Here is a 24,415-nt window from a genome sequence, read left to right on the forward strand (position 1 = left end):
TTCAGGTTCTTGTTTTTCATGACTTTGATTACTTCATGCCATTCTCTTCTGGCCTGTAGTGTTTCTTGTGAGAAGTCAGCTGAGAGCCTTATGGTGTTCCCTTTGTAGGTAACCTGTTGCTTATCTCTTGCTGCTTTTAGGATTCTCTCTTTGTCTTTAATTGGTGGCATTTTAATTACTATGTGTCTTGGTGTGGGCCTGTTTCGGTTCTTCTTACTTGGGCCTCTCTGTGCTTCTTGAACTTGAATGCCTTCTTCCTTTACCAAATTAGGGAAGTTTTCTGTCACTATTTTTTTTGAATATATTCTCTATCCCTTGCTCATTTTCTTCTTCTTCGGGGACTCCTATGATGCGAATATTATTACGTTTCCAGTTGTCCCATAGTTCTCTTAAGCTGTCTTCCTGTTTTTAAATAGTTTTTTTCCCTTTTGTTTTTCTGATTGGTTGATTTTTTCTACCCTGTCTTCTAATTCACTGATCCGGTCCTCAGCTTCCTCTACTCTGCTTTTTAAACCTTCCAATGTGTTTTTCATTTCTGATATATCATTTTTTATCTCTTCTTGTTGGTTTTTAATTTCCAATTGGCTTATTTTCAGTGTCTCTATGTCCTTACTCATGCTGTTCAACTTCCTCAAGATCATGGCTCTGAATTCTAGCTCTGTTAACATGCCTAATTGCTCCACATTGATCTCATCTTCGGTGGAGGTCTCTTGCTCTTTCATTTGGCTTCTGTTTCTGTGTTTCACCATTTTGGCTATCACTGTGGTCTTTGGAGCCTGTCTAGTTTCCCCTGTGGGTGTTGGTGTTCTGCTGTTTGTGGCTCCCTCTCCTGTGTTTAGATGAGCGAGTGAGGACCCACGTTGAACACCACTGTCAAGTCTTACTTTCCTGGTTAAAGTTGCCAGCCCAGGAAAGGTACTGTTATCCTCTAGCTTTTTGCCTGGAGGCTAGCAGTCGAGGTTACTTGATGAGTTTTGGGTTGTCAGTTGATTGAAAAGCTCCCTCAGGTGCTTAGCACAAGGGGATTTCCTGAGGGTGGGGCAGATGCTGGTCGTTAGTGAGCCTCAATTAGCACTTCAATGGCCCACAGGGTGGGGTTGGATCTCCGAGGGAGGGGCTGCTGCCTCTCTCACAGCCCTGGGAAGGAGCAATGTGGCCACTGTCCTGAGTGGCTGCACTCAGCCAAAGCTCTGAGCGCCCTCAAGATCCCGAGTGTCCCGACACAGTTCCAGTCCAGTCTGCCCTCCCTCTGCCGGAGCCCAAGGTGAGTGGCTCTGGCTGTTTTAGCCTCTGTCCCAGCTGCGCTGTGGAGCCGCCTGGGAGTATAACCCGAGGGCGCTGCTCCCAGCTGAGGCCGCTGCTGAGCTGCTGACCGTGGGCTCCCAGCCCCGTCTCGGGCCTTCGCAAGCCTACCGGGATGGAGTCAGTGTCCCTCGTTATATGGTCCTCCAAGCTGCTTTTCTGTTGCTTTTTCCCGTCGATTTGTCTGTGTTATAGTTGTAATTCCAGTTTGGTTCTGGGAGACGGTCTGTGTAGCTTCCGTTCACTCCGCCGCCATTTTTCCTCCCCCTACTCTGTGTCTTTTTATGGGAGCATTCAAACCCTTCACATTTAAGGTCATAATTGATAAGTACTTATTTATTGCCATTTTTGTTTAGTGTGGTTTTATTTTTCTTCCCATTTCTTCTACTAATTACAGCAGTCCTTTTAGCATATCTTGCAGTGCTGATTTGGTGTTAATGTATTCTGTTAGCTTTTTTTTGTTTTTTTCTGGATAGCTCTTTATTTGACCTTCTATTCTGAATGATAGCCTTGCTGGATAGAGTAGTCTTAGACTCAGATCCTTGTTTTTTATGACCTTGATTACTTCATGCCACTCCCTTCTGGCCTGTAGTGTTTCTGTGGAGAAATCAGCTGAGAACCTTACGGGTTTTCCTTTGTAGGTAACCTGTTGCTTATCTCTTGCAGCCTTTAGGATTTTCTCTTTGTCTTTAATTTTTGGCATTTTAATTACTGTGTGTGTTGGTGTGGGCCTGTTTGGGTTCTTCTTACTTGGGGCTCTCTGTGCTTCTTGAACTTGAACGCCTTCTTCCGTCACCAAGTTAAGAAAGTTTTCTGTCACTATTTCTTCAATTATATTCTCTAAACCTTGCCCATTTTCTTCCTCTTTGAGGACTCCTATGATGTGAATGTTATTATGTTTCCAGTTGCCCCACAGTTTCCTTAAACTATCTTCCTGTTTTTTAATTGTTTTTTCCTTTTTATTTTCTGATTGGTGGATTTTTTTTACCCTGTCTTCTAATTCACTGATCCGCTCCTCAACTTCCTCTACTTTGCTGGTTAGTTCTTCCAATGTGTTCTTAATTTCTGCTATGTTATTCTTCATTTCCACTTGGTTGGTTTTCAGTGTTTTTATATCTTTACTCATGGTGCTGATGTCCTTCCTCATGCTGTTGAGCTTCCTCAAGATCATGGCTCTGAACTCTACCTCTGATAATTTGCTTTTCTGCATTTCATTGATCTCATCTTTGATAGAGTTCTCTTGCTCTTTCATTTGGGATTTGTTCCTTTGTTTCACCATTTTAGCTATCTCAGTGGGTTTTGGAGTCTACGAAATTTTCCCTGTGGGTGTTAGTGTTCTCCTATTTGTGGCTCCCTCTTTTGGATTTGGATGGGCCTGAGTGGGACCACATTAAACACCACTGTCAAGTCTTACTTTCCTCGGTAGATTTGCAAGCCCAGAAAATGTTCAGTTATCCTCTAGCTTTTTTCCTGGGGGCTAATCGTCTCAGTTACTCAGGGCCTTGGAATGTAGCCCTGGCGTTCTGCAGAAGAGGATTTCCAGAGGGTGGGATAGAGGCTGGTTGTTAATGAGCCTCAGTTTGCATTTTTTTTCCTCACCAGGGAAAGGCTGAATCTCCGAAGGGGGTGGGGCTGCTGCCATTCCCCACAGCTTTGGGAAGAAGCACACTGGCCACAGTTTTTTTGTGGCCTCAACTCCGCAAAAACTCTGCTCTCCAAATCCAGGATGTCCCCACAGAATTCCAACCCAGTCTGCCCTCCCTCTGCCTGAGCCCCAGGTGAATGGCTGTGGATGTTTTAGCACTCTGTCCTGGCTCTCTGTGCTGTGGATCGGGCGTGGTCTTTATTCCCCGAGGGCACTGCTCACAGCTAAGACTGCTGCTGTCCATGGGCTCCCAGCCTGCCACCCTCTCTCACCTCTGCAAATCTTACCAGTGTCCCTGGTTATCTGGTCCTGTCCTGATGCTTTTCTGTTGCTTTCCTGGAAGATTCATCTTTATTTTAGTTGTAATTCCTGTTTGGTCCTGGGTGATCGTCTGTGTAGCTTCCATTCACTCTGCAGCTGTTTTCACATTTTCTATGCCTATCTTGTGCGCACCTGGGTTGCACAGGCCTCTCTGGTGCCTGCACCCTACAGGTCCTGAGGGTAACTGAATTGCACAGTCCCTTTGGAGACCCAGCTCTATGCTTATCTTATGGGCTGCTGGGTCACACAGGCCTCTCTGGTGCCCCTGTTGCCTGCAGGTCCCACAGGTAAGTGGAGGGCACAGTCCCTGCTGGGTTGCAGAGGCCTCTCTGGTGCCCCTGCACCCTGCAGGTCCCGAGTGTAACTGAATCGCACAGTCCTTTTGGAGACCCAGCTCTATGCCTATCTTATGGGCTGCTGGGTCGCACAGGCCTCTCTGGTGCCCCTGCACCCTGCAGGTCCCTAGGACAGGCAGCTGGATCCCACTAGTCGCACTTGGACTCCGGCTTCCCAACACTCTTGTGGGCTGCTGGGTTGCACAGGCCTCTGTTGTCCCAGCACCCTGCAGGACCCACGCACCCAGTAGGACCCATGGGCAGCTGGATTGCACCAGTCCTTCTAGGGCTCTGGCTTCCCACTGCTCTTGTGGACTGCTGCCCCTCACAGGCCTCTGTGGAGCCCCAGAACCCGCTGCTGGCAGCTAGGGAGTCCTGCTGCTCCATGGGGCTCAACTCCTTCTCAGCTTTCGCTGTAGTTTTTGGAGATGGTTCTCAGCTGCTGGTCTGTGCTTCTGTTGACTGGGGATGGATGTCTCCTCCCTAGCCTCTGTTGCTGGGGGTATATCTGGACTCTGATCAGTTTGCTACTGTGGGGTATGGTGCTGGGCTCTGGCTGTCCCTGGCTTCCAAAGCAGGCACCTTGGCAGCTCCACTACTGTGCACTGGTCTGTGTTGACACAGAGTGTCCACTGGTCCTATGGTGCCAGCTGCACTGGTGGGCTCAGGTTGCTGGGCCCTAGCCGCTCCCACTGCCTCCTCCCAGGGAAGATCCGGGATCTTCCAAAATGGTGGGACCTCCCCACAGAGCAGGGAGAAGCGCCCTGAAGGGCCACTTACTGTGGTAGCTGGCTGCTCCAGTCCACAGCACTTCTGCTCCACATCTCTGCAGTGCACGAGTTTGTTCGTCCACCTTCACGTCCACTCACACTCTCTCACACACTAGCTCACTCTTTCATACACCCACCCTCCCCCCGGTCCTGCCCACCACCATCTTTCTCCCTAAGCACCAGTGGTTATATTTTAAAGGAAGTGAAACTAGTATATGATTAAAATAAGTATGAATTTAAATTATTCTGATATGCATTTTAGCTTTTGTGTTTGATTCTTACAATTCTCTAACATTTCTTCTATTAAATATTTATGAAGTATATTACTTATTGAGAAATATATATATATATACACACACACACACACATACACCTGGTATTTGTACCATTTAAATAATGTTGCTAAAATAAATACACATTTTGCAGCTTAAGAAAAAAGTATTACCAGTATCTTTTAAGTCCTGCTCTCATACCTCTCCTTATTTCAGTTTTGTTTCATTCATTTCATGTCTCTTACTTTATGTTAGAACGGTATTATGATGTTAAACAGAAGTGATAACAACAGGTTTTAGTCTCATTCTTATTTTAAAAATAATTTTTAAAAATATATTTGTATTGATTTTTTTAGAGAGAGAGGAAGGGATAGAGAAATAGAAACATCCATGTGAGAGAGACACATTGTTTGGCTGCCTCCTGCACGCCCCCTACTGGGGATTGAGCTCACAACCTGGTCAAGAGTCCTTACCAGGAATCAAACAGGGACCTCTTAGTCCATGGGATGACACTCAATCCACGGAGCCATACTGGCCAGGCTCAGAAATAATTTTTCATATTTTACCATTAATTACGTGCATTTTAGTTTTTCTATCCATAAATTTTATCAGTGGATATTTATTTCTCGTTTAAGATTTCTTTTTCTGAATTTGTATAGATAATGGTATGTATTTTCACATTCCATTTGTTAATTTGATAATTTATATTAACATATTTTCTAATGTTGAAGCTGCTTTGCATCCCTGGAATAGGTGGAGGAATTAGTTATAATGTATTTCCATTTTTTATAGTCTTCTAAATGTGTTTTTCACCCATGTCCCTGGGTGAGATTGGCAGATACAATCTTTGCTGTCATTTTCTGGTTTTAGAATCAGTTAACATTACAGAATCAGTTTGAGAGTATCACCTCTTTTTTTTGGTTTCTGAAAGATTTTATATAAGATTATAGATACCATTTCCTATAATATATGATGGCATTTATCTGTAAAACTTGACTATGCATGATGTTTTGTGTATGAGAGGGTATACATGTTTGTATCGATTTAATGTTTTTGGAAACATTCAGGTTAACTTTTGGATTTGTTTTGGGAAACATTTTCTTTATTCCTGGATTTTGTTTAGTTCAACGAGAGTTTCAAATTTATTTGCATAAAGCTATATACATAATGTTCTCTGTGTCTTTTTTTATATATATATCTCTCTGCCCCAGTTTAGTTTGAAACATATTTTTGATTTGAGACTCCTTGGGCAACAGATGTATTGCTGCCTCCATCTTTGTGAAGGTGGATTTATCAAGGGACTCCCAGGGCATTGTTTTTCATTTTTCTCTTTGTCCAAATATGTCGGACAGACAGTACACCCCCTCCCCCTTTTGTTTGTCCTTAGTTCATCTGCTCAGGCCGTTTCAGGGGGCTGGAGTTTGTGTCACCTCTGCAATCCAACTTCCTGTTTGCAGCCTGGTCTATTTAAAGGCCAAGTCCTGGTTCCTGATAGCTTTACAGATACATGCAGGTGGTACCATCCTCAGAGCTTGTTTATCCTTCCAGAGTCCTGCTCTCATGCAGCTTCTAGACTTGGGCATGTTTACTTTGTTCATCAATCAATACATTGATGAACAAATATTTTTATTTTTTATCCAGCATTTTTATGTATTCTGTACAAGGAGGGACTCTCTGAACATTGAGTTCCATATATTACCAGAAAGAGAAACCCAAGCAATATCTTCAAATCTGGCATCTACTAAGGAATGGTTAGCTATGCTAGAAGTTATATTTGAGAATAGAGTTGTATGTTTAAGATCATAACAGGTCTTTTTGAAAATTTTAAATCTTCAACAAAATAGCTGAGCTGCTAACATAAGCTGTAACATATATTAGAGAGCACTATCTCATGTAAAATCAAATTATAGGTGTTCGACCTTATAAAACACAGGAGGGAAAGAGAAAATATGTTCATTTCCTGCCATAATATAAGGTTTCAGATAATTTTACAGATGTAGCAGATTTTCAAGAGACAAATGTAGTCTATTTTTTAGTTTTATCCTTAGTATACGTACTCACCTATTCTGATTAATAGTGGATTTAAAAGAAAAGAACATTTCATTTAAGTTCAGGGATCACAGAAAAATCTGATATGTTCCAAGTCATATAATTATGGGAAAATGGTGGCCTGTTGAGGACTATTTCTATATACCTTTATAAGAAGATGGCAAACAAAGCTTAGCCTCCTTTTTATGCATATGGTGTTAAATTAAAACATCTCTTTAGTGTTAAATTTATTTGTAATTTAAAAATAATACCATCCAGGGGGATCTAGCAGAAACACACATATAATGTGCTTACTAAAAATTAAATGAAGATCAAAATTTTTATTTAAAAAATGTTGATATTGTTTTTCAAGTAAGAAAACACAATCCGGCTTGATTAAACAGAAGATAGAAAGAACTTGAAAACAAAACAAAACAAATCTTCTTGAGGGCACAACTATATTAGAAGCTTTATTGTGTTTTGTAGTTAAGATTCTAATTCCCAATAATACTAGCTGCTACTTTGAACATTCATTTATTTTAAACAGCTTACTTTACTTTCTTTATGCAGACTACCATGGGATATTATATTAAAACATTAACATTAATATCCTTTAAAAAAGTTTTGTAGGCATAAATTTTAATTAAGAAAACATTCTAGGAAGTGTAAATGTAGAAAGAAAGAATTGGATACAATATTCGGTACAACAAGTCTGATTTTGATAAGAACTGATTACTGAGTTATCAGTACTTTTTTTTCCTTTTCTTTTCTTTCTTTATTGATTTTTAGAGAGAGAGGAAGGGAGAGGGAGAGAGAGATAGAAACATTGATGAGAGAGAACATCAATTGGATTGACTACCTCTAACATGTCCGCTATTGGGGATTTGGCCCACAACCTGGGCATATGCCCTGATCGAGAATCGAACCAGTGACCTCTTGGTGCATGGGTTGATGCTCAACCACTGAGCCACACCAGCTAGGCACTGCCATTCACTGTTAATAACTAGAGTGAATATGACTTAATGCCATACTTGGAAAATATTCATTGATTTTCTTTTTAGATAATGTGGGAAAAAGGGATAGAGGGAGGGAGGGAAGATGGAAAGGAGAGAGAGAGAGAGAGAGAGAGAGAGAGAGAGAGAGAGAGAGAGAGAAACATTGATGTGAGAGAGACATATCGAGTTGTTGCCTCCCTCACGACCCCAACCAGGGCCAGAGATTGAACCCACAACCAAAGTATGTGTCCTTGACTGGGAATTGAATCCATGACTCTTTGGTCCTTGGGCCAGCACTCTAACCACTGAACAAAACTGTCCAGGGCAGCAGTTTCATTTTAATTTTCTGGTGAACTGCCATATACTGTTTTCCATAGTGGCTGCACCAATCTGCATTCCCACTAACAGTGCCCAAGTGTTCCCTTTTCTCCACATCCTCACCAACAACTGTTGATTCACTGATAACCATTCTGACAGGTGTGAGGTAATATGTTAGTGTGGTTTTTATTTGCATTTCTCTGATGATTAGTGACATTGAGCATCTTTTCATATGTCTATTGGACATTTGTATGTCTTATTTGGAGAAGTACCTATTAAGGTCCTCTGTTCATTTGTTAATTGGATTGGTTTTTAGTTTTATATTTTTTGGTATTGAGTTGTCTGAGTTCATTATAAATTTTGGATATTAAATCCTTATCAGATGTATCATTTTTGAATGTCTTCTCTCATTCAGTAGGTTGTCTTCTTTTTGTTGATGGTTTCCTTTGCTGTGCAAAAACATTTTAGTTTGATATAGTCCCATTTTTTTGTTTTTGTTTTCCTTTTGTTTCTCTTGCATGAGGAGATATAGTAGAGAAATACTGGCAAGAGAAATGTAAGAGATTTTACTGCCTATGGTTTCTATTAGGAGTTTTATGGTTTCATGTCTTAAAGTATTTTATGCATTTTGAGTTTTCTCTTATGTATGGTGTAAGAAGGTGGTCTAGTTTCAATTTTTTTGCATATGTGTGTCCAATTTTCCCAACCTCAAATATTGAATATACTGTCTTTACCCTGTTGTATGTTCTTGTCTTCTCTATCATATATTAAATGATCATATAGGCATGATTTTATTTCTGGGCTCTATTTGTTTCCATTTATCCATGTGTATGTTTTTATGCCAGTACCATGCTGTTTTGATTACTATAGCTTTGGAGTATAATTTGATATCAGGTAACATAATACCTCCCCCTTTGTTCTTCTTTCTCAAGATTGCTGTGGCTATTTGGGGTCTTTTGTGGTTTTATGTAAATTTTTGGTTTATTTGTTCTACCTCTGTGAAGAGATACTATTGGTATTTTGATAGGAACTGCATTGAATCTATAGATTTCTTTTGGTAGTATAGACATATTAATGATCTTAATTATTTTTATCCATGAGCACGGTATATGCTTCCATTTATTTGTACCTTCTTCAATTTCTTTCTTTAATGTCTTATCATTCTGAGTACAGGTCTTTTACCTTCTTGGTTAAATTTATTTCTAGGTATTTTATTTTTGTTCATATAATTTTTAATGGGAAGGTTAACTTAGTTTCTCTTTCTGATAGTTTATTATTGGTGTATAAAAATGCTACCAATTTTCAAATGTTTATATTGTATCCTGCTGAATTCCTTTATTAGTTCTAGTAGTATTTCAGTGGAATCTTAGGGTTTTCTCTATACTGTATTGTATTATCTGCAAATAATGACAGTTTTACTTATTTTTTCCAATATGGATGCCTTTTATTTCTTCTTGTCTGGTTGCTGTGGCTGGAATTCCAGTACTATGTTAAATAAGAAAGGTGAAAGTGGACATTCCTCTCTTGTTCTTGATCTTAAGGGCAACATTTTAGTTTTTTTCCATTGAATATGATGTTAACTGTGGTTTTTTCATACATGGCCTTTATTATGTTGAGGTATATCCCTTTTATTCCCACTTTACTGAAAGTTTCTATTATAAGAGGGTAGATTTTCTCAAATGCTTTTTCTGCATCCATTGTTATGATCATATGATTTTTATCCTTTATTTTATTTTTTATGGTGTGACTTGCAGATTATGGATCAACATTTACATTCCAGGAATAAATCCCACTTGAACATCATGTATGATGTATTGCTGAATTCAGTTTGTTAATATGTTGTTGAGTATTTTTGCATCTATATTCATCAGGGATATTAGCCTATAATTTTCTTTCTTTTTTAATGTCTTTATCTGGTTTTGGAACCAGATAAAATGAGCTTGGACATGTTCTTTCCTACTGATTTTTTGGAATAATTTGAGAATGATAGGTGTTGATTCTCTTTGAATGTTTGGTGAAATTTAACATTCAAAAGTCCTGTGAAGCCATCTAGTTCACGACTTTAGTTTGTTGGGAGTTTTTTGATGACTGTCCTGATTTTGATGGTTGCTCAACCTCACCCAAGGATATTTTTTTATTGTTTTTTAGATACAGTAGAAGGGGGGGAGGTTGGTTGCTTCCTGCATGACTCCAACTGGGGCCAGGATTGAACCTGCATCCCAGATGCATGCCCTTGTCTGGGATTCAAACCTATGATCCTTCAGTCCCCTGGCTGACACTCTAATTGCTAAGCCAAACCAGCCAGGGCTGATTTTGTTGGTTTTAATCGGACTGATCAGAGTTTCTGTTTTTTTGTCGATTCAGTTTTGGAAGATTTGTATGTTTTTTGGAATTTATCCATTTCTCTCAGGTTGCCAGTTTGTTGACATATAATTGTTTGTAGTATTTTTCTGTAATCTTTGTATTTCTGTTGTGTCAGTGGTTATTTCTCTAATTTTATTTCTGATTTTATTTAGGTACTCTCTCTTTTTTTCTTGATGAGTTGGGCTAAAGGTTTATCAATCTTGTTTATTCTTTCAAGGAACCAGCTCTTGGCTTCATTGATCTTTTTTGTTTCTTTTTTTTAGACTCTATTACATTTATGCCTACTCTGATCTTTATTATTTCTTTTCTTCTACCTTGGGCTTTATTTGTCATTCTTTTTCCAGTTCTTTAGATGTAAGGTTAGAATGTTTATTTCAGGTTTTTCTTGTTTCTTTGGGTAGCCTGTATTGCTATGAATTTCACATTTAGGTCTCTTTTTTACTGTGTTCCACAGATTTTGAGTTTTTGTGTTTTTATTTTCAATTATCTCAAGGTATACCCTGATTTCTTTCTTATCTCTTTGTTAACCCATTTCTTGTTTAGTAACATGTTATTTAGCCTCCATTTGTTTGTGTTTTTAATCTTTTATCGTGTAACTGCTTTCTAGTTACATACCAAAGCGGTCAAAGAAAATGCTAGATATGATTTTAATTTTTGTAAATTGATTGACCTTGTTTTGTGCCCTAACATGTGGTCTATCCTGAAAAATGTTCTCTTTGCATGTGAGAAGAATGTATATTCTGCTTTGGGGTGAAATTCTTTGAAAATAACAATTAAATTTATCTTGTCTATTATGTCATTTAAGGTTACTGTTTCCTTCTTGAGTTGATGTCAGTGGGGTATTAAAGTCCCCTAATATTACTTTGTTACTGTCAGTCTCTCCCTTTATGTCTGTCAAAATTTGCCTTATATATTTAGGTGCTTCTCTTTTGGTGCATAAATGTGTACAAGGGTTACATCCTCTTGTTGGAATGATCCCTTTATCATTACAAAATGTCCTTCTTTGTCCCTTAATGCCTTTGTTAAAGTCTGTTTTGTCTGATATAAGTACCGCTAACCCAGCTTTTCTTTTGTTTCCATTTGCATGAAATATTTTTTTCCATCCCTTTACTTTGAGCCTGTGTATGTCTTTTGATCCAAAGTAGGTCTCTTATAGATACTATATATATGGGTCTTGTTTTTTTTTTTTTTTTATCTATTCAGTTCCCCTGTGTCTTTTGATGGGATCATTTAATCCATTTACATTTAAAGTGATTATTGACAGGTACATAGTTATTGCCATTTTTTTCATTCATATTTATGTTCCTAATTTTTTTTCCTTCATTCTTCTTTAAAATTTCTTGTAATACTGGTTTGGTAGTGGTAAAATACTTTAGCTTTTTGTTGTTTGGAAAGCTCTTTATTTTTTCTTTAATTTTTAATGATGACCTTCCTGGGTAGAGGTCCTGATTGTCATCCTTGCTTTTCATTGCTTTGAGTGTTTCATGCCACTCTCTTATGGCCAGAACGTTTTTGTTAAATAAGCTGACAGTTTTATGGGAGCTCCCTTATGGGTAACTAATTGTCCTTCTCTTGCTGTTTTTAAGATTGTCTTTAACCTTTGTGATTTTAATTATGATGTGTCTTGGTGTGGGCTCCTTTGGATTCATATTGTTTGGGACTCTGTGCTTTCTGGTCTTGTGTGTTTTTTCCTTCTCAGGTTAGGGAAGTTTTCAGTTATTATTTCTTTAAGTATTTTCTCAGTTTCTTGCTTGCTCTCTCCTTCTGGTTCCTTTGTGATGTGGAAGTTGTTATGCTTGATGTTATCCCACAAGTTTCTTAAACTATCCTCATTTTCTAGTGTTTAAAATTTTCTTTTTAAAAATTTATCTTTATTGTTTATCCTCATATTTAAAAATTATTTTTTTCTTTTTGCTGTTCTGATTGGGTGTTTTCTGCTACCTCATCTTCCAAATCACTGATTTGATTCTCTGCTTCATCTAACCTGCTGTTCATTCCTTTTAGTGTTTTCTTCATTTTAGTTATTGTATTTCTATTACTTACTGGTCCCTTTTTATAATTTCTGCATTCCTTATTATGCTTATTTTTTTCTTTATTTATGTTATCACTGAGTCTACTTATTCTTATGTTCAGCTATTCTTCAGATGGTTATGTAGGTTGATTGTTCTATTACTAAGCTGTCATTTTGGTGTGGTCATGGTAGAAGGTCAGTGCAACTTCTACCTTCTCTGCTGTCTTGGGTCCTCCTCCCATAGCCTTCCAAGAATCTTTATCTGTTCATCCTGTAGCAGCCAAAAAGGCAAAGAAAATTATCAACCCCTTTTCTGTTAATAGTCAGCTGAAAATACAGAAGAAACCACTTTAAAATGACAGTTGCCCAGAATTTGTGCATATAGCAATGGTAATTTATATTTATTTTTAGAAATTTCATAGTTATTTAAAAAAATAATTGTTTTTTTCATTAACATGCATAAATATTATTCTACACACATAAATATTTTATTCTTTAAATATTTTTTTTTTTTTTTTTTTGCATTTTTATCTTGAGATAGAGCAGGAGAGAGAGAGAGAGAGACATCAATGTGAGAGAGAGACACATTGAGTGGTTGCCACCCACATGACCCCAACCGGGGCTGGGAACAAACTGCAACTGAGGTACATACCCTTAGCGGGAATTGAACCCGGGTCTCTCTGGTCCACGGGCTGACGCTCTAACCACTGAGCCAAACTGGCCAGGGTTTTACTGGTTATTTCTAATTCCATTTTCTCTGATACTAACTATACCTTTTCTCTATTAAATACTAGCTGCCAAGTTGATAAAGTGATTGTCAAAAATTAATATATAAACATTAACATAGATTTCAGTGTATTGATCTACTGTCTTTGAGGTGTATTATATTTGTATATTACAAGTGGAAATAGTTTATAAAATATAATCTTGAGAATGTCCATTATTTTTCTTTTCATAAAATTGGCTTCTAGAGTATTTAATGTTGCCCTGAACTTTGTTTTGTTTAGCCTAGATTTGCATGACAATGAACTTTTAAAATATGTTTCTATTGATTTTAGAGAGAAAGGAAGGGAGAAAGATAGAGATAAACATTGGTAAGAGAGAGAAACATCGATCAGCTGCCTCCTGCCTGCTCCCTACTGGAGATAGAGCCTGAAACCTTGGCATTTGCCCTGACTGGGATCAAACTAGTGACCTCTCAGTGTATGAGACAACACTCAACCAACTAAGTCACACTGGCCAGGCTGACAATGAAATTCTTAATAGCATGTTTATATATAAAGAACATAGGAGATATACATAGGAGATGTGTGTGTATATATATATATATATATATATATATATATATGCTTGATTATGCTTTTTATGGATTATAATCTATTATGAGATATCATTAATTTTCCATAATAATGTACTTTTGGGAGAGTTACACATATTTAATCATCTCAGTGATGCTAATGTTTAACTTGGGCAAGCGTTGTTACACCTGTTTTACAGATGAGAAACTAAGAGAGACAGGATGCTATAGGAGAAACAGCATGGTAAAAAGTACAAATTTTGCAGCAAAGTAGATGTCTATACTAATCCTAATTCAGGCCATTTATAGCTGTTATTATTGTCCTCATAGTGTTATGACAACCTCTGAGCCTCAGATTCACTCTGTTTGCTTAGAGTAGCAATGCCACTGTGGAGACAGAGTTATGTGGAGCACACGTAGCTTAGCTTTATGCCCACATTGCAGGTTAAGTAAACTATTCTTTTTGTTTACTATTGATAATAAGAAACAGAAGAGTCAAGTAATGTACTTCACTTTACCCAGATCTAATTGGTAACAACACTAGCACTAAAAGTTAGGTTTTGGATATTTTGTTTTACATTTTCTCATCAAAGTCCTTTTAGTGAAAGATACTAGGAAAGTGACTTTGGGCGATTAAATGACAGGGACCCATACCTATGATGATAAGATTCACTGTGAGATAAAGTAGATTATAAAAGAAAAAAGAAAAAGGAGGGACTATTTAAAGTATTCTTTTTTTTTTTTCCCTGCTTGGATTTGCTTAGAACTCTTGATACATTTGCCGAAGAACTTCTTGCCTTTCTAATGGTTCTTCATCTTTCAGAGCTGAGCCAGGCTCAGATGATATGGATTATGATGGAAGAGAGCTGTAAGGGATTATTTGAAACAATTTTACTTCTTTCTTTTTTTAGTAGACAAAATTATTAACACAGGTGGAAAATGAATGAGTAAAAGCAAGTGTAGGTAAGACAGCATCACAGACTGGGTTATGGATGAGGGGGTTTCTCATTGTCAAATTCAGGAGTGTGGTAGAGATTACAGACAGTAAGTGTTAAGAAACAATCCTATATATGTTAAAACAAAAACAAGCATTGAATTGTACATGGGGATATTACACTATGTACATAAATATTACAGTGATTAGCAGTGTTGTCAAGGTTAATGTTATTAACATATTATTGAAATAATAAATATTAGCTTCGTTGTTTAATACATTTTCCCCTTATTAGGAATAAATTTAGTTTCAGGTCTCTCTGAAGCAAAGACAGGGAAACAAGAAATAACTGCATATTAAAAAATTGCTACAATTAGAATTATGTATAAGTATATAGTGTTTTTATTCTGTTATTCTAATATCATAGTAATCATAATCTGTAAATTATTTCCACTTTTTCCACTGAAGATTTTAACCACACATGTTTTTAACCCACCTAACATTCTTTTTCCTTGTAATAATCTAGGGTATAATTACTTGAAGGAAAGTAAATTCCCATAGGCTTTGATAAGGCCTCCTGTTTCCCTAGAGTCACAGGAAGTGGCTATTATACAATTAGTGAAAAGCCCAGACTACAAGTGTTGACCCCTCACAATCTTTATGCATAGATGGAGTGAGAAAACATTGTGTTCAAAAAACAACAACCCACAACATAGTCACGTTTATCTTAAGTTCCGTGGAGTGAAGTGGCTCTTCCCCCCTCTCTTTGCCTTCTTTCAAACAAGTAACTCATGTTTTGTTTTGGAGGAAACAAAATTTAGAATTTATCACCATATTTAATGCAATTAAATGCTTCAATAGTGTCAGATTTTACATGCAACTTAAGATTTTGATATAGGAACTAAGGATGTGTATCAAAGTTCTGAGGTGAAAATAAATAAAAGCTGAAGGCAAAAGTGAAAACAGAGTCCTCACTGATTTTGGAGGCTGTGTATAATGCATGAGTGAAATAAAAATGGTGATGTGATAACCCAAAGAGACATCATTGCTTACGGAAACCTGACTATATTGTGTAACTAACTTTAAAATAATAACATTAAGAACATCATCATTTTGCCCTGGCCAGTTTGGCTCAGCGGTTAGAGCGTCCGCCTGCGGTCCGGAGAGACCCGGGTTCGGTTCCCGCTAAGGGCATGTACCTCGGTTGCAGTTTGTCCCCGGCCCTGGTTGTGCGGGTGGCAGCCACTCGATGTGTCCCTTTCACATCGATGTTTCCCTCTCTCTCTCTCTCTTCCTCTCTCTCCCTCCCACACTGTCTGTACAAAAAATGGAAAAATGTCCTTGGATGAGGATTAAAAAAAAAAAAAAAAAAAGAACATCATCATTTTAGCTAATTTTTAAAAGCGATATGTGCTAGAATGATAAGAAAATTATTTTAACTTTTCTAATACATTAATATACATTAATATCTTTAAACTTTTTATATAAATAAAAAAATGTTCTTGAAATAAATTGCTCAAGTCACCCGGCATTGATTTTGTGAACTATTATCAGAGATATGAAATTGGAGTAGTTATTTTAGAGTAAGTTAAGTTTTGCTCTTTAAACTTGGAACTACTATGTATTTGAATGAGGGTTTTGAAAACATTTTAGAGGTATTTATTGCTGTGGATGACTTATTATTTCTAGGAGACTTGCACATTTCATTTTCCCTTTAGAACAACTTGAGCAAGATGGGAGGATTTAATTGTTTTTTCTGCCTTTCAAAGAACATAAGATAAACTGTGGCAGATTCTGGACTAAGTACAAGCAGAGCTTTCGTTGTGAATTAAGGTCAAGTGTCTTAGTAAGTGGATACCTTTTGGATACAAGTGAATATCAGTTTGAAGGGCCCTTGAGATATAAGAATTATTACCGTTTCCTTGCTTTCTGATTTTTAACAGAAAAATTTTGTTTTATTTTTTAAAGTAAAGTAACTTCACAGATCAAATTTTCTAAAGCTTTTACAGCAAAATCTATAGCATCGGTTTTCCTTCCCTTAAGGTTATCACCATATATGCTTACTATTAGGAAATCATGTTAGACAAGCCCTATGCTTACTAAATGATGCCTATTGCATCAATGTCATGTATGAGGCATCTTCAGGGCACTTAAGAGATCTTAGAAAAAGTACCTAAGTCTCCAGCATCTTTGAGTAACACCCATTTGTTTACACAGGTACTAGATGTTCTATTTCCAGTGAGTTAATTGGAAAGTAGGACATTTAAAGATAAATTCCTAAACAAATGTAAAACACTTAATATATTATTCGGCATTCATTGTGTGTGTGTGTGTGTGTGTGTGTGTGTGTGTGTGTGTGGTATGGAGAATATATTATATGAAAATTGGAACCAGAGAGTTTTATTTTACCACTAGAAGTTCTGAGGGGATGACTTATTTGTATGCTTTATTTTTTTTTCATATTATAGTTCAGTCCCTCAATTAAAAATGTAAAAAATATTATTATAATACACTGTCCTACTTTGTATTCCAATGTAATATTGAGAGTGAGGCAGCCTTACCTCTAAGTTCATTCCAATGCCTGGAAATAGATCTGGATCTTCCTTGCCATTAACTTTACGACGGAATGAGTTCATCTGTTTTCTCAACAAAATGGGCATAATAATAATATATCAGAGGTGTTATTTTTTCTTTATTGATTTTAGAGAGAGAAGAAGGGAGAGGGAGAAACATCGATTGTCTTCCTTCTACATAGCCCTCCCCCACTTGAGACCGAGCCCACAACCTGGGCATGTGCCCTGACCAGGAATCAAACCAGTGACTTCTTGGTGCATGGGTCGGTGCTCAACCACTGAGCCACACCGCCAGGCTTTTCTTAGGTTAAAAATAGTAAGTTTTAAGTAAATGAGCACACTATTATGATTTTTATGATATATATATTACTTCTCCACCTCCTCTTGTCCCTTCTTTTCCTTTTCTTTTCTGCCACTTAGATTCATAGTACTGCAAGGAAAAGCCATGAGATGGGACAATAGTCACCCCTGACCCCAGACAAGAGCAACTTCTTATGATTTTCATTTGTAAAACAACAGAAATAAAATGAGTATTCTGAATATTATGAGGCACTGTTGGGAAAAACTTATACAAGTTGTATTAATATTTTAGAATAAAGTAATTATATCATTTTGGACTTCAAATGAATGCTTTGTTATATCATCTCCTGAGTTCAAAGTGTGAATTGAATTCATCTGCCCACACTTGTTTTACTAAAATACAGACTTTAAAAGAAAGGGTTCTTTATTTAGGCTTCATCAGAATTTCTTGGAAGAATATTGAGAATTTTATTTCAATAAAACTGTGCTTTTAAAAATCACCACATGAAACAAACATCAATAAAATATATGGGCCTAAAAATGTAAATGTCATTCTGTATTAATGAAAATGCAAGATCTTTTAAGTTTCATTGGTCTAAAGTATAATTACCAAGTGAAAATTTGAAGATAATTCCAAGCATCTGTTTAGAATTGTCTTAGTACAAAAAAGTTTAGTGAATGTTAAAACCTTTTATTTCTTAAGTAGAATATAGGATAACTCCATCACTAGTTTAAAAGAATGTGGGGGCCCAGCCGGTGTGGCTCATTGGTTGTCAACCCATGCACCAAGAGGTCGCTGGTTCGATTCCAGGTCAGGACACATGCCCAGGTTGTGGGCCTGATCCCCAGTGTAGGGCATGCAGGAGGTGGCCAATCGATGTTCTTTCTCATTGATGTTTCTATCTCTCTCTCCTTCTCCCTTCCTCTCTCTCTCAGATCAATAAAAAAAAAATAAAATAAAAATAATAAAAGAATGTGGGGTGTTACCTTCATTTTTCTTTTCTCTCCTCCCCTTGAACCCAGTTGCAGAGTGTTAGTGATATTTTTCTGTTCATGGCATGGTCTCAGAATGTTTGCTGCCAATTTCCTCTATTTTATTTGTGTCTTTATTTACTTTTATTTCTATTGCTAACTTCATTTCCCCTTCTCAGACAGCTGCTTTAATGTACTTAATTTGTACCCTTCGATGTATAATATACTCTGGTAAAATATATAGTGATATTTTGCGTGGGAATGAAATTTTAATATTTATAATGTGTGACACAGAATGCATTCAATATTTTATCTCTTTTTTGGCTTTTTAAGGTCCATTCATGTTACAGTGTTTACGTGGAGTTTGTTGCTACATAGTAATCCATAAAGTTTATGTCCCACAGGGTACCCCCAGGGGGACGGTCAACACTAAGAATGAACACACTCTGCATGTTCTCCTAGGTGAGACTTTCTCTGGGAGGGGGATTGCTGGTCAGGGATTATCCTTGATTTACTCAGTGACATGTGTTGATCTGACTGAGGATGGTGAGGTGGCCTAACAAGTGGCTGGCTAGGTGCCAGCGCCACCAGCTGTGCACAGCGCCCTTCCCCCTCCGGCGCTTGTCCTCATCCGGTTTCCTAATTGTTGCCCATCTCCGTGTAAAGTATATTTTATTCTAATTTTCATTTTTCTGGGTTACTAATAAATTAGAGTATTAGTTAAAATGCTTGGTGTTTTTTTTTTATTTCCTTCTTATGGATTCCTTTGTTTGTTGTGACTTTGTAGGAGTTCCTTCCTTTGGTTTTCTAACTACAGTCCCTTGGCTGTTTAGATGTTTGAAATATCTTCACCTACTGTAGTGCATGTTTTTCACTGTCTTCATAAAATCACTCAGTAAATAGAAGTCCTTTATTTTGAGGTACTCAAATTCATTAGTTTTTACTGTTTGTGTTATATTTGGAGGTGGTTTTAAGAAATTTCTTTCCCTTCCATAGAGGTATTCTCCAACATATTCTTCTGTTGGTTTTACCTTTTCATATTTAATTTATGAATCTGTCTGGAGTTTGCCTTTGTGTATGGTGTTTATGGTATACAACTACAGTTTTACTTCTCTCATATATTATGTTTAGAATACATTTTTTGAGTTCCTTAGTAAATTGTGCTAAAATAATGATTGGAATTACATAGAATTTATAGATTAATTTTGGGAGAATTGACATCATGACAATTTGTCCCATTCATGAGTTTTGGGATATTCTTTGATATCTTTCAAATTTTGGTTTGGATACTTTCTGGTAGATTTAAAAATTCAGACCAGCAAGATTTAAAAATTGATATGATATAAAATGTTGACTTGATTGATGTAATCATATTTGTCAAAAGAAAAACACAGGTACACTAATTAGTTCTATAGATTAATTATGTAGATGTGAAATGATCACATTAGCCAATTCAAGATATATTTTTTGTATTTTTGATATATTTTCTTTTAACCTAGGATATATCTGCATTAGCTAGATTTTTAAATGATTTCTCAGCTCAACAATTATTTTTTACTTTTTGTTTTATCATTGAAATATGATAAATAAACAGCTTTTATGAAAATAACTACTATTTACTAATGGAATTTTTATTAGGTCATATGGGTTAAGATACTTTTATATATATGTTTTTATTAGTCTTTATTTTATGTTAGCATTGAGTTTTGGTAGCATTGATGTAAAAAAAAAAAAAATCAATCATGTTTCAAGTTCAAAATGGGGAAATAGTGAGAGCAGTTTTTATGCCAAAAAATGTGTGTGACGGTTTTAGGCTGAGTTTTGGCAGCTCTTATTTTAAGAAAAATTGTCTAGGGAAGAAGGGATTTTTAAAAGGAATTATTTTAATATTTGAATAGGATAAAATCCTTCATGCTAAGGCCCTTTAGCCAAAGACCACCAGGAACACACCTATGGTAATGTAGGTGGCTTAATTACTTCTTGCTCTGAGGGATCAATACATCATGGGGACTCTGTGTATCTCAATATGTATCCTATCCTAGGAATTAGATTTTGATTGGGTGATTGGAGGGGTATCCTATAGATTGGATGCGGAGACTATTCTGTGACTGGATAAGTAAGTCATTTATAGCAAGAGAGGGAGATGTTTGATATTTTGTGGGTTGTTAAACAGTGATCTTTCCCTCTTTGTGTTTAATAAAATTATGAAGTATCCTTCCTTTTTCTCATTTATCCTGGTCTCAGAGTAACCTGACCTCAGGCTGGTCTTCTATAAGATGTGTATCCCCTCTCTCCCTCCCCGTTCCTCCTCCTCTCCTGCCTCTTCCTCTCTCATCCAGAAGCAATATGTGCTCAATTCGGGGGATTTTCTTTTTCTTTTTTCTTTTCCAAGTCACCCAGGGCAGTGACTTAATCATGAGGATGTGAGAGATTTCATTTGGACAAAAAGCAAGATAGTTTGACCTTGTAGCTTTGTCACAGGTAACCTTGCCAATGATTTTAAATTTCATTATTATAGTCTCATTTTGAAATAAGCATTTCCTCTGTGGCCTGTCCTAGTGGAAGCCACCCTAATTGCCCTGTGCATTCACTGCAGTCACCTGTGACTGGTCTCTCTGTTCATTCTTTTGTTCCCTTGCTGTGAGTACCTCCTCCCCAGAGGAGGCACAGTCATCTTTTCAAAAACGTTGTCATACACAAAACTCCTCGTTGAAAGTCCTCCCCCACCTATTGCAAATAAAATAACTCTCAGACTTACGGTTTAGCAGACCCTGAAGAACCCCTGTTTATCTCTGTGACTTTATCATGGCTTTCCCTTTCATCCTGCCACCACTCACCTGGCTGGCCTTTTTGTTCTTGGAAATAATTGAATTCATTCATGCTTTATATCCTTTACTGTGGATAATTCCCCTTATCTGGAATGGCCAGTCTTTGCAAGGCTGGCTTCTTACCCTTTGTTTCTTAGAGCTCAAACCCATTTCTCTATTTGTGAGTTATCTCTATCTAAATCAGCCTCATGAATGCTGTCTTGCTTTGTTTTATATTATTTGTAGCACTTATCAATATCTGAAGTTAATTCATTTGTTGTATTGTGTGGTCCTCCTCTTCCCAACCCACTTTACTCCCCACTTCACACACAAGCTTCTGAGTGGGTGGAACTTGAATGTCTGTGCATTTGTAAGTGCTCAGCCCTAAGGAAGTACCTGGTGCAATGTAGGTGTTTAACAAGTATCTGTTCAGTAAATGGATACACGTATGAACGAATAGATGAGAAAACAACCAAATGACTGAACATACATTCTAGACAGATGTCTGTTGACTAATAACAAGAGAAATACTTGTTAATTTATTATTTAATTGAGATATAAGTACCTGAAAAGAATGTCAATCTGTTTCTCTGAAAATATGCCTTAAAATATAATGTTCTTTTGAGCATCTATGGTCTAGAACTCTGGTTTACATGGCATAGCATCATAATGATGTTTTCCTGATGCTTAAAATAATATTTGTGTGCATTTCTCTGGAGTGATTCCAATGTAGATATATTTATGAATGTCACAATCAGACCAGAACTTTGGGAGATGACAGGTGGGTTGAAAAATAGCCTGAGTAGCAGAACTTTCCATAGAGCCATATTTTATTAATTTGGAGTTGGGGTACATATAAAATATACATGGTGCTATGCCTATTAAGTTTAAAGATGACTTTAATTTTACTGTTTGTTTTCCTTATTTTGTATTTCTTGTTGTTGCATTTAGTATTTGAATTTGACAATAATTTAAAGTAGCTGTTTTATATTTCAATTTAAGGATTCAATTTTCTATGGACTCATAATACCAAGATCTAATCCACAGTGTATGAATATTGGTTTGCAGTGAAAGACGAAACGTGATATGAAAATGTTAGGTGGAGGGTGGGAAAACTGGAAACAGCCAGCCTTGGTTTGAAATCCCTCCTCTAATTAACACTCCAGTATTAACTTGGCAAGTTTTAGTGTCCTTGACTCTGTTTCCTCATCCACAGAGCAGGCATGATATTTAGGTACAGGACTGTGTTGAGAATTCAGCAGAAGTATTTAAGTGTGTGGTGTGCTGGACAGTTACAAGTAGTTATAAATTCAGTGCTTTTTCTCTTTTTTCCAGCAGCAGCAAAAGGAGATATTTGACTTTCCAAAAAGCTATGTAGATAATATAAGGGCACAAAGTGCATAAAATTTGACATTATTTCTATAATCAATGCTTGATCATGTAAAGTGCAAAGAGCATCAACCACAGTAATAGTAATGATAATAGCAAATATTTATGGAGTGTTTGCCATGTGTCAGATACTGCCTTAACATCCTACATTTATTAACTAATATTTATCACAAAGCCCATGAGATGGATAAACTGAGGCACAGAGTGTTAAATTATAGGGTGCATAGGCACATCTGGGCCTGAAAAATTCTGTACCTTTTTATGCATTAAAAATGATACTTTAATACCCCTTTCATTCTTCAGGTAGATTCAGTAATCACCCAAATACATCTTGACACACAAACATTTTTATCCCCGTCTTCTAGCTGAGCAGGACTTGCCATCTTCTCTCTTTCTTTGTGTGAAGGAAAGAAGACGAGAAGTATCCCAGTTTGAGGGGTAGATCTGCTTGAGAGCTATGCTATAGGGGCTGCTGTTGATGAAAGAATAAAAGAGTGATGACTTTCATTCTTTTTAATGTTGAGAAATCATGATTATTTGGGGTGAAATACAAAGGACACACAAAATACAGATTTTTTAAAACAGCATTATATGTGGAAATACCGAGATACTGATTTTCACACAAATGCATTTGTTAACATGGAACGGTATAAAAGAACATTCTATCTGAATAAAGCATACGTACTTAACTGTTTCACGAAGCATGTTTTACTGATATGTTCTGATGCCTATTAAGCTTCTTTGTAGCTTTGATCTTGTTCGGTTTTCCTCCTTTTCATCCCCAGTTTTTCTAGGTCATTTATCAGTTTTTAAATATTTGAATGAGATCTTTGTTTATTGTAAGGTAATTTCTTACAGTTTCTGGTTCAGTAAGCATACCATAATTTCAGGCCACGAAGACCCCTACTGAAATTCGAAAGACCATGAAGCCTTTCTTTGTAGGTGATCTTAAGATAACATTGTACTTGGCCTTATGATGAACTGTATATGTATATCAGCTTTGAGACATAATAATTACTTTAAATTTTTAGGTTTTGGTTGTATTTAATCTCCTGGTTTGATGAAATGTTAGAGTATAAAGGAAATAAATGTTTCATCTTAAAAAATGTTTTGTGAAGGTTTTCTCACCCTGTGGTACTTCCTGATGCCTGATACTATGTCACGGTATACTTGGATGGATACTCAGCCTGAATACTTCTTTCTCCTCTTGGCAGCATGGGGTAACCTTGGAAATGTTCTGAAGAGTCAGAGCAAAATTTCTGAAGCTGAAAGCGCCTATAGAAATGCTCTGTACTACCGCAGCAACATGGCTGACATGCTCTATAACTTGTGAGTACGCACTGGGTCCTCTGCTCTGGGTCCTCTTTGCAACCTCTGGCGAGAGGGACTGTTTGTTTATTCATTTATTTATTCAATTTTATTTTTATCTTTATTATTGAAAGTATTACAGATGTCCCCCCTTTTTCCCCCATTGGGGACTATTGATTTAACTACTGGAAATGGAGATGATGGTAGCTGTTTTGCTGAAATTGTCTTTTTTATTCATCACGCCTCAGAGACTAGAAGGTGGATGCTATTTGCGATGTCTTTGTTATAAGCCACCTCATATCGATGTGTCATGGCTGAATCTTTGTAACAAAAATTAGTTTAAATGACTTCAGTTTTGTTTGTTTTTTTTAAGTTCCATTAGTACTTAGATGGGTTCATGATGTTATGTTTAATACTTTATATAATTTATATCTTGATTATTAGTAATAATAGATTTTGTCCTCTATTAAAAAA

At 36.8% G+C, this 24,415-nt stretch overlaps 1 protein-coding gene across 2 annotated transcripts in view; it reads left to right on the top strand.

Moving 5' to 3' along the window:
* TMTC2 (transmembrane O-mannosyltransferase targeting cadherins 2) overlaps positions 1-24,415 on the top strand; it is a 413,338-nt gene that overhangs the window by 220,538 nt on the left and 168,385 nt on the right. For both annotated transcript variants that reach the window (XM_036251426.1, XM_036251427.1), the window contains one exon: positions 23,848-23,962. In XM_036251426.1, the coding sequence (XP_036107319.1) occupies positions 23,848-23,962 (115 nt within the window). The remainder of the gene's footprint in view (positions 1-23,847; positions 23,963-24,415) is intronic.

This window comes from Molossus molossus, unplaced genomic scaffold (genome assembly GCF_014108415.1).
Source record: "Molossus molossus isolate mMolMol1 unplaced genomic scaffold, mMolMol1.p scaffold_m16_p_10, whole genome shotgun sequence".
Lineage (NCBI taxonomy): Eukaryota > Metazoa > Chordata > Mammalia > Chiroptera > Molossidae > Molossus > Molossus molossus.